The 10998-nt window shown below is 55.7% G+C and overlaps 1 protein-coding gene across 4 annotated transcripts in view; it reads right to left on the bottom strand.

The window, feature by feature from the left end:
* Positions 1 to 10998, bottom strand: part of TMEM125 (transmembrane protein 125) — a 39557-nt gene that overhangs the window by 23831 nt on the left and 4728 nt on the right. For 2 of the 4 annotated variants that reach the window (XM_065553656.1, XM_065553658.1), the window contains exon 2: positions 6809 to 8227. In XM_065553656.1, coding sequence (XP_065409728.1) covers positions 7180 to 7842 — 663 coding nt within the window. In that variant the 5' untranslated portion in view covers positions 7843 to 8227 and the 3' untranslated portion in view covers positions 6809 to 7179. Of the gene's footprint in view, positions 1 to 823; positions 977 to 6808; positions 8228 to 9820; positions 9958 to 10998 lie in introns of those variants that run through there. The other 2 variants (XM_024103879.3, XR_508561.4) reach the window with 2 other exon arrangements.

Genomic DNA, 10998 nt, shown 5'->3' with positions numbered 1-10998 from the left:
CCCCACTCCACCCCTTCCATTAGGGCCCGCACCTGCCCCACCTCTTTCCACCCCTTCCCTGCCCCATTCCAACCTCTTCCCCGAAGTCCCCACCCTAACGGTGCCCACAGGGGGTGCAGAAAGGGTGCAGGGTGTGCGGGGGCTCAGGACAGGGAGTTGAGGTGCAGGAAGTGTGCAGGATGTGGCAGGGGGCTCAGGACAGGGAGTTGAGGTGCAGGAGGTGTGCGGGATGTGACAGGTGACTCAGGGCAGGGGGTTGGGGTGCAGGAGGGGTGAGGGATGCGGCGGGGGCTCAGGGCAGGGGGTTGGGGTGCAGGAGGGGTGTGGGATGTGGCAGGGGGCTCAGGACAGGGAGTTGAGGTGCAGGAGGTGTGCAGGATGTGGCAGGGGGCTCAGGGCAGGGAGTTGAGGTGCAGGAGGGGTGCAGGATGTGGTGGGGGCTCAGGATGGAGTTGAGGTGCAGGAGGTGTGCGGGATGTGGCAGGTGACTCAGGGCAGGGAGTTGAGGTGCAGGAGGGGTGCGGTATGTGGCAGGGGGCTCGGGCAGGAGGTGTGCAGGGTGCGGCAGGGGGCTCAGGGCAGGGAGTTGGTGTGTGGGGTGCAAGAGGTTGAGGGGTGTGGCAGGGGGTCGGGGTGCAGGGTGCAGCAGGTGGCTCAGGGCAGGGAGTTGGGATGTGGCAGGGGGCTCAGGGGGTCGGGGTGTAGGATGCAGCAGGTGGCTCAGGGCAGAGAGTTGGGGTGCAGGAGGGGGGTGGGATGTGGCAGGGGGCTCAGGGCAGGGAATTGGGGTGCAGGGTGCGAGCTCCAGCCCAGTGTCACTTACCTAGAGTGGTTCCGGGGTGGCAGGGGTGCTCACTGGGGCCAGGGCAGGCTCCCTGCCTGCCTGCCCTGGCCCCTGGCCCCACGCCGCTCCGTTCCAGGAAGCAGCTGGAACTGTGTCCCTGCAGCCCCTGGGGGAGCTCAGGGTTCCGTGCGTGTGCTGCTCTTGCCACTCCTCTAAGTACCTCCCACGAAGCTTCCATTGGCCGCGGTTCCCTGTTCCCAGCCAATCGGAGCTGTGCGGGGTGGTGCCTGGAAGGAGGCAATGCAGGAGCCCTCTGCCTCCTTACCCCTCCCCCCCGGCCCGAAGGGGCATGCTGCCAGCTGCTGCAGAGAGCAGCGTGGGGCAGGCAGAGGAGGGCGCGGGGAGCTTGGCAGGCCACACGCAAGAGCCCCACGGGCCGCGTGTTTGAGACCCCTGATCTAGACCATCCCTGACAGGTGTTTGTCTAACCTGCTCTTAAAAATCTCTAATGATGGAGAGTCAACAACCTCCCTAGGCAATTTATTCCAGCGTTTAACCACCCGGACAGGACGTTTTTCTTGATGTCCAACCTAAACCTCCTTTGTTGCAATTTAAGCTCATTGCTTCTTTGCCTATCCTCAGAGGTTAAGAAGAGCAATTTTTCTCCCTCCTCCTTGTAACAACCGGACCCAGAACTGATCCCTGCAGGACCCCACTTGTTATGCTCTTCCAGCATGACTGTGAACCACTGATAACTATTCTCTGGGAACTGTTTTCCAACTAGTTTTGCACTCACCTTTCAGTAGCTCCATCTAGGTTGCATTTCCTTAGTTTGTTCATGAGAAGGTCATGTGAGACAGTATCAAAAGCTTTACTAAAGTCAAGCTATACCATGTCTACCGCTTCCCCCCCTCCACAAGGCTTGTTATCCTATCAAAGAAAGCTATCAGGTTGGTTTGGCATGATTTGTTCTTGACAAATCCATGCTGACTGTTACTTATCACCTTATTATCTTCTAGTTGTTTGCAAATTGATTTGCTTAATTATTTGCTCCATTATCTTTCCGGGTACAGAAGTTAAGCTGACCGGTCTGTAATTCCTCAAATTGTCCTTATTTCCCTTTTTATAGATTATCACTATATTTGCCCTTGTCCAGTCTTCTAGAATCTCTCCCGTCTTCCATGACTTTTCAAAGATAATTGCTACTGGCTCAGATATCTCCTCAGTCAGCACCTTGAGTATTCTAGGATGCATTCCATCAGGTCCTGGTGACATGAAGATAGGGTGACCAGACGTCATGATTTTATCGGGACTGTCCTGATATTTACTTGTTTGTCCCGTGTCCCGACTGATGTTCGGTCAGGACACAAATTGTCCTGATATTTTGCACTCCAGTGCACAGGCGGAGGGGGCTCATGCCTGCCCCGCCCCTGCCCCCTCCCTGCCCCATTGGATCCCCCCCCCAAATCCCCGCCCTTGCCCTGCCTCTACCCCAAGCACGCCACATTCCTCCTCCTCCCCCCACCCTCCCAGGCATGCACGAATCAGCTGTATGGCGGCGCAAGCGCTGGGAGGGAGGGGGGAGAAGCAAGATGTGGCAGCCCACTCAGGGGAGGCAGAGGTAAGCTGGTGCGGTGGGGGGCATGGCGGGGAGCTGCCGGTGAGTGCTCAGACCCCACCAATTTTTCCTATGCTTCGGCTCTTTTTTTTTTTTTTTTTTTGCTCCACCGCCGGCTCTCGTTTTTTTGGTGCTCTGCCAGCGGCACCCCCCTCCCTGCCCGTGTCCTGATATTTCATGTCTCTCATCTAGTCACCCTACCTGAAGACATCTACCGTGTCTAAGTAATTTTTAACCTATTCTTTTCCTCTTTTAGCTTCTGATTCTACCAAATTTTCACTGACATTCACTATGTTGGACGTCCAATCACCACGAACCTTCTTGGTGAAAACCCTATTTATACAAAAACCATGAGGGTTTCTGTATAAATAGAACAGTTACCATCACATATAAGAGCACGGGCTGCTTTGCATTGTTCTTGTGAGCTCCCTTGAGGACCAGGGAAAGGTGCTATGGATGAAGTGCATGTAGCGTGTGCCCAGGTTAATGGCACTGAACCCCAGTATACACAGGTCTGCATTACATGAAGGAGGGCATGTACACAGATGAAAGGGGGAGGGAGCATGTGGGGGGTAACAAGCCTGTGTGTTTGAGGGAGACGGGAGCCAGGTCTGTCAACAGGGCCTTCACGCCCTATTCAGGCTTTCCTTTATCATGCTTATCGACTTGAAACCGCTGCCAGATTAAACTGCAGCCCGCTAGACTGGGCCATAAATCATCGCAGCTCGTGCTTCTGATTCAGCCTGACGCTGGTGCAGAAGGTGGCTGACAGCGAACAGCCCCTGGGCTCAGCCCTCTCATGCAGGAATCCAGCGCATAGTCCCAGACTGCAACATGCAGTTTCAGTACCACTTTATTATATTTCTATTCACACAACACGGGAGAAAAGCCCAAAGTGAATGACACAGTAACACTGATGCCCAAGGAGGGGTCTGTTGCTGACTTAGGGATGCCTGCCCCCCCAAGTCAGATGTGTCCAGGGAAACAGCTTCTCACTGTCTTTTGTGAGTGGCCTGTTCAGTTCTTAGTGCACGTGCAAAAGGTAAAGCTGTTATATGGCCCCGACCTCCAGTGGGAGCTTCACAGACACATGCATGGAGAGACTGGGTGCCGCAAGCAGGGGCACAGACTTGAATGGTCATGCACGCGTGAATGAAGGTGTGCAGAGCCACAGACCCGTAAGCACACAGATAGGTGCAATTACACAGGCACACAGAGGGGTAGAACCATGCACAGGCAGGAAGGCATATGCACACACATGCATTCACACACAAACCATGATAAGCAGAGGGGTATGACGACGCACAGACAGGCAGCCGGAGAGAGACATGCGGCTACGGCTCAGCTGCAGTGTTAGTGTTTTTATAAATAATAGATCTTGCCAGACAAATGGCCAAGTTCTATTCCCGGCTCTGTCATGAGCTCTGTGTGACCTTGAGCAAGTCATTGCTGCTCTGGGCCTCTGTTTCCCTTCCTGCCCTTTGTCGTGTCTATGCAGACTAAGCTCTTGGGGCCTGGACTGTCTCACTATAGTATATACAGCATCTGGCACAACAGGACCCCAATCTCACCTGAGGTCTCTGGGTGCTAAGCTAGCAAACACTAACAAAATGGCTTTTTTTTGACAGATGAACATTGGTGGATGAAGGGAAGGCAGCATCTGGTGCAGAGGTGGGCAAACTACGGCCCGCAGGCCACATCCGGCCCACGGGACCGTCCTGCCTGGCCCTTGAGCTCCCGACTGGGGAGGGCTAGCCCCCAGCCCCTCCCCTGCTGTCTCTCCTCTCCCCGGCAGTCTCAGCTCGCCGTGCCGTGCCAGCGTTCTGGCACGCCACTCCTGTCAGGCAGCGCGGCTGGCTCTGGCCGGGCGGCGGGGCTGTGAGCTCCTGCTGCTCTGAGCGGCCTGGTAAGGGGGCGGGGAGTGGAGGGCAGTCAGGGGACAGGGAGCAGGGGGCAGTTGGATGGGGCAGAGGTTCTGGGGGGGGCGGTCAGGGGACAGGGAATGGTGCGGGGGGTTGGATAGGTGTGGGAGTCCCGGGGGGCCTGTCAGGGGGTGTAGCTAGGGGGCAGGGCAGTCAGGGGATAGGGAGGTTGGATAAGGGGTGGGGTACTGGGGGGCAGTCAGGGGACAGGGAGCAGGGGGGGGTTGAATGGGGGAATGGGGTCCCAGGGGCGGTTGGGGGAGTGGGGGATCCTTGGAGGGGACAGTCAGGGGACAAGGAGCAGGGGCAGTTGGATGGGTCGGGGGTTGTGGGGGGGACGGTTAGGGGACAGGGAACAGGGGGTTGGCTAGGCATGGGAGTCGGGTGTCGGGGGCTGAATAGGGGTTGGGGTTCCAGGGGGTGGTTAGGGGAGTGGGGGGTCCTGGAAGGGGGAGGTCAGGGGACAAGGAGCAGGGTGGGTGGATGGGTCTGGGGTTCGGGGGGGTGCAATTAGGGGACAGGGAACAGGGGGTTGGATAGGCATGGAAGTTGGGGGTCGGGGTGGATCGGGGTTGGAGCAGTCAGGGGACAGGGAATGGGGGGGTTGGATAGGGGGTGGAGTCCCAGGGGGCGGTTAGGGGAGGGGGGGTCCTGGAAGGGGGAGGTCAGGGGACAAGGGGGGGGGGTTGGCTAGGTCAAGGGTTCTGAGGGGAGTAGTCAGGGGGCGGGAAGTGGGAGGGGGCAGATAGGGGGCGGGGGCCAGGCTGTTTGGGGAGGCACAGCCCTCCATACAGTTTCGCAACCCTGAGGTGGCCTCAGGCCAAAAAGTTTGCCCACCCCATATCTGGTGGGATCCTGCAAAGGGTGGGTTTTAGGTCTTGTCTTAATTAGTGATGAAGAAGAGGGAGGAAACAACATCTTAATAAAAGGTGCAGATGATCCTAACCTGGCCAGAGCTGCAAGAGCCAGACAGGCTGGAGACGAGGCCGGTTCCAGGGTTTTGGCTGCCCCAAGCAGCCAAAAAAAAAAAGAAGCCGCGATCGCGATCTGTGGCGGCAATTCGGCGGAAGGTCCTTCGCTCCGAGCGGGAGTGAGGGACTGTCCACTGAATTGCCGCTGCATAGCTGGACCTGCCGCTCCTCTCCGGAGTGGCCGCCCCAATCACCTGCTTGCCAAGCTGGTGCCTGGAGCCGGCCCTGGCTGGAGAAATGACAGAAAGGGACCTACAGCGCTTAGTCCCAGGCAGGGACTAACAAAATGAGAGTTTGCCTGGATACATGCAAGTAATTAATGTGGCAGAACATCACAGAGTGGTTCAGTGGCAGGGAGAGAACTGGGAGAGACCGAGTGTGATAACAGATCAGGTCACACAGGAGTTTTCACTATGATCTCATGGCATTATCAGCCAGCATGGTTTGGGGTTGCACCCAGAAGTATCGTTCCAGAGTACAGCGGGAATAGTTCTCCTCTATATGGCTCTGGTACAATTGCTCCTGAAATACTGCGCTCAGTTCCAGGAACTACAACCCCCCCAAAGAGTACCTGCAAATTGAAGAGATTTCAAAGAAGAGCATCAGTGATCAGGGGTAGAGGGGACAAGTTTGGGGGAGCGATTGAGACAGCGAAATCTGTCTAATTTATCTAAAGAATGGCTGGGGGCGGGGGGGTGTGGGCCCTGCTTAAGGGCTGCAAATATACGCTCACTGTAATCAAGCCATACATGTGCTTACTACACAGCTATAATTTGCCGACCAGTCACACGTCCCCTCAAACACAAAAAGACATCACACATACAGATGCATTTTTGCACATATCCAGCACTTGCACTCATCTGTGCCACTCACACCGATGTATCCACCCCATCTGCACTGCTATCTACATGCACTCTCTCTCCCCAGTGCCAGCTCCCCACAGTAGGGTGACCAGATGTCCCAATTTTATAGGGACAGTCCCAATTTTTTAGGCTTTTTCTTATATAGGCACATATTACCCCCCACCCCCACCCCAATTTTTCACACTTGCTATCTGCTCACCCTACCCCACGATCACGCATATGGATATGCACATGCACACAGCTCTGCACTCACACCCAGCAGGCAACAAGGTGCTCGGGCCGACATCCCCCTCTTTGTCAGATATCAACGCTCGCAGCAGGCTGCTCGCCCTTCTAGCGGTGGGGACATGGCTCCATGCTGCGCTGCTGGAGGGAAGCTTTTCACAGATCACCTTAGCAGGCTTGGTGTCTCAGAGACACATGCACAGGCTCACAGTGGCACAGCTTGTTAGAAAACAATCCTAGGACTTGGATCCCCAAGGAACAGCTCTACCCCAGAGCTATAGGAGACTCCTCCACCATACAGTCATAGCCCTGCCAGCCAGTGGATCGCAAGACTCTTACATGAGAAATAGACTATTTTAGTGCCAAACACGTCAGGATCTCCTCAGAGCAGCAAGGGCTTCTCAACACGGCCAGGACATGCTCACCTTCGTCTTCGTCCTTCAGAGCACGGACCCCGATGTGTCAGAGGGATGGACAGTAAATACCACAGGAGACTTTGCTGAGGTAAAAAATAAAATAGGGCCAGTGTCCTACTTGTAAAGTTCCAGGTAAATCAAATCAATCCAGGAACCGCCTTGTCTTTGCCAGGGTTCAGGCCGACTGGCCTGAGTAAAGTGCAAATGCCAGTCCGTTTCAGTGATATCTGCAGTTGGGTCAAGGCAACACTCAAATTTCAGCTCTTCCCCAGGTTAAGATTAGCTTGACCATGCTGAAGGGGTGGCGGGCATGGCCTTACCCTGCCCCAGGGTCAGTACACATTTGCCATACTGAAGGGCATGTTGGCCCTGCCCAGGCCTTAGATCAGGTTGGCCATGCTGGAGGTGGTGGCGAGCCGGCGGTTCACAGAGAGCCGGCTGGAGATGGTGAAGATGCTAATGTCACCTGTGTCCAAGCTCCTGGGAGCAACTGGGCAGCAGGAGATGCTGAGCATGTAAAGCAGCAGGCAGAGTAGAATGGCAGCCCCAGCAGTCATGAGGATGACGCCACTGGTGAACATGCTGGCCAGAGGCCGTGAGGCGCTGAGCTGCATGGTTGTGGTGGAGAGGACAGTGAGGACCACGCCACAGACCAGCAGCACCAGGGCACTGAGCAGCAGCACCACACAGTCTGAAAAGCCACCACTCTTCAGCAGTTCAATCTGGTTCCGGCTCCGGATGCAGTTCATGTCCTGGACAGCAGAGCTCAGCAGCTGCTTCAGCAGCACCAGCAAGGCCAGGAGGCAGAGCGTGGTGCCCACAGCCAGCCGCCACTCCCCAGACCGGCTGCTGGTGCTATAGAGGAGGACGATGCCCCCTGTCCCGCAGGCCAGAATTAGCACCACGGCCACACCATAGCACAAGATGGATTTCTTAGGGTCCTTGAACCACCACAGCTCGACATGCTCCTCAAGGATGTTCCCCTGAATACGGCCAACATCTGCAGGGGGCCTGGGCACACGGAGCTGCTCCAGCTCGGGCATGGTGGGTACCTGAGGGGCCTCTAGGCTGGGTGCTGCGATGATCACACAGACGGCGCCAGGTCCCTGGCCGGGGCGGTCAAAGCCACAGCAGCTGTGATGGTTGTGACATTTCCTTGGGAGGCAGGCAGCTCGTGTTCTTGCCCTCTGATGCCCTGTGGCCACTGAATGTCAGAGCTCCAGTACAGCAGGGGTGCCCATCACTGCATCCCCTAGAGAGTTACGGGCTGCACGCCAGGGGATGCGCCAGGAAGGACTATGGCTGAGGGGCAGGATAACAGAGCTTGATCTGCAGTGTCCAGTGCGGTGAGCTGACGCACCTCCAGAGTGTCATGGGGAGTGGCTGGTACTGAGTCCTCCAGCCCCCTCCTTGTCCTAGTTATTTCATCTGAAAAAGGCCAGAAAAGAACAAAGTGTAATTGAACAAAGCCCCTGCTCCCAAATACCCCCTCCTCCCTACAGTCCCCAGGGCAGGGTCAGAGACCTTCCTCGCTGAAACCCACACCCTGTGGCACAGGCCAGGGGACCTCCCCCCCCCACCCCCCCCATGCTGAGGCTCCACTCACTGGTGCATCTGGGCATCCCTGTTCAGTGAAGCCTGTCTCAGGGGTGATACTGCCGCCTGTGGGTCTTCTGTCTCTCCAGACTCAATGGCTGCAGGGCTGCTGAGCCCAGAGACTGCTCAAGTGTCCCTGTGCATTCCTCAGCAGGACTGTGCCTGCAGCTGGGCACTGGCAGCATGGACAGAGGCAAGTCCCATGCTGTGATAAAGCCCCATTCATTGCCCCAGCCTCACATGCTCCCTCAGCAGCAGCTGCCTCTTGTCCCCAACTGGCTCTCCAGCCCAGACTGTCAGCAAAGGGTTGGGTCCTGGGCTTAACTCTTACAGTCTAGTCCCAACCAGTGGAGGAAAAATGAAACAATGAATAGTAACTGCTGAATTGGCTGTGCTTTCCGTCACCCCAATCCCTGGTCTGAGCCACCAACACACTTCCCTTGGCTCATTGTCTCAGGCCATCAGCCCAGCCTGGATTCCTGCCCAGGATAATAGTAAAGGCTCTCACGTTCCCCCAGACACCGCACCACATAAAATTAATGGTTATTGCTCATGTGTCCACGCCCCCTGCCCCCAGAGTTTCCTTGGATAGAGCTCCCTCTACCTGAGAGACAGGTATTCAATCTGCACGTGAGGGCTAAGACTCAGCGATTCTGCATGCATTTTCTATAGTCTTGGTGTGCATCCGCCTACTCGAACACACACTTAAAGCATGTGGGGTGCAGAGGGGAAGCTACGTAATCTTCTGGACTTGACTATGCAAACAAGCCCCCAGCTCCTTCCTGCCTTGGCCTTCCCTGACACCTCACTGTCTCTGGCTAGGGACATCTGTGTCTTCCCCCCCCCCCCCCATCCCTCCACTTAGCTATTGAGCAGAGTCTTTGCACTGTAAGCAGAAACCACTTGCATTGCTCCATCCGCAGATTCCCAGCATGTGAGAGGCCTCAGTGGGTGTAAAAACCAGCATGGGGTGCGCCTACGCTACCCACCATAGGAGGTGTGCTGGGAAACAGAGGGGCATGCTAGAACCATGGAGGGAGGGGGTGCCAGATATGTGTTATGCTATGGCTATGCTCAGTTGTGGACAACAACTTGGGACCCATGTTCAAGTTCCACTTACACAGGTTAGCGCAGCTCCAGGGGACCACCCAGTACATTAGGGAGCCATAACTGGGCTCCCAGCTGGCCCTCTCTTTCCTACTTCATTGACACAGAGACTCTGGCTCATGGTATCTAAACACCTCAGAGACAGTAATGGCTACACCCTCACAACCCCTGTAAGGCTGGGCATTATTAGCCCCTTTTTACAGGTAGGGAACTGAAACCTGAGAAGCTTGTGACGTCTCCCAGTTACACACACAGGGAATTTATATCAGAGGCAGGACCCGAACCTACAACTACAGGGATCTAGACTGGGAAACTTACCGATAAGCCCAGCCTTCGTTCCCAATTACAAATTCTCCTTCCACCCAACCTCTTCACGAACTGTGAAAGGTCCTTGTACCACCATGCCCCTGGGTCCTGGCACTGGGGCTTGTCCAGTTTGCTGTGTCTGTCTGGGACTAAAAGGGAAGCCCATATAGAAACGAGTCAAGCATAAGCTATAAAGCAGCAAGGAATCGTCTCACATCGTCTCACTTTGCCTGTTATACAAATAGCACTAAGAACATATTACCTTGGTGCTGTGTGTGCTCCATTGGCTCCTGTTTTCAGTCTCAAATACAATTGAAGGCTCCAGTCCCAGTTTTGGGGACCCTTATAGAATAGAGGGCTGAGCACATTGCTGCGTCTGCAGGCAGAGCTCACTGCACACAGTAGCGGCTCCTGGCATCTCAGTGGTCTCAAGTTGCAGTGGGGGAGGTCCAGGTTGGATATTAGGAAACACTATTTCACGAGGAGGGTGGTGAAGCACTGGAATGCGTTACCTAGGGAGGTGGTGGAGTCTCCTTCCTTGGAGGTTTTTAAGGCCCAGCTTGACAAAGCCCTGGCTGGGATGATTTAGTTGGGAATTGGTCCTGCTTTGAGCAGGGGGTTGGACTAGATGACCTCCTGAGGTCCCTTCCAACCCTGATATTCTATGATCTCTCCATTCTCTCCCACAAACTCCCAGTAAGCCACCCTGCCATCCCCTTCTATGTCAGGGCCTCTCTACACTTCTCCTTCCCTACCCCCACCTGCGTGCCAGGGCTCTGTGTAGCCCCCACCCTCCCCTATCAGTGTGCCCCATTCTCCCCCCTTAGCATGGGCTCTATGTACACTCTATTAGCCCCTTACCACCCCAGACTCATGCCAGAAGATGGGTGAGGGGGCTGCGCCAGTCTGGATGCAAGAAGTGATTTCCTTGACATCTTAAACAATGGCTACATGAGGCTTCTCTTCAGCTAGGCCAGGTGGGCAGGGAGTGGGGGTGCTGGAGCCAGACACTGCCTGACAGTGTCAGGGCAAACCCTTCCAAGCTCCGGCCCTGACTCTGATGGAGCATGAGATCACTGTTAAAGCCATAAGCACAACAGCCATTGTTCAAGGCTCTCTACCAGCTGGTCACATGGCAGGGCGGATTCTGAGCTCTATTCTGCTCATAGGCATGTAGCTAGCTGCATTGC

The sequence above is a fragment of the Chrysemys picta genome, chromosome 8, assembly GCF_011386835.1.
Source record: "Chrysemys picta bellii isolate R12L10 chromosome 8, ASM1138683v2, whole genome shotgun sequence".
Lineage (NCBI taxonomy): Eukaryota > Metazoa > Chordata > Testudines > Emydidae > Chrysemys > Chrysemys picta.
The sequence above is the reverse complement of the archived record's forward strand: the minus strand, read 5'-3'. Positions and strand labels throughout refer to the sequence as shown.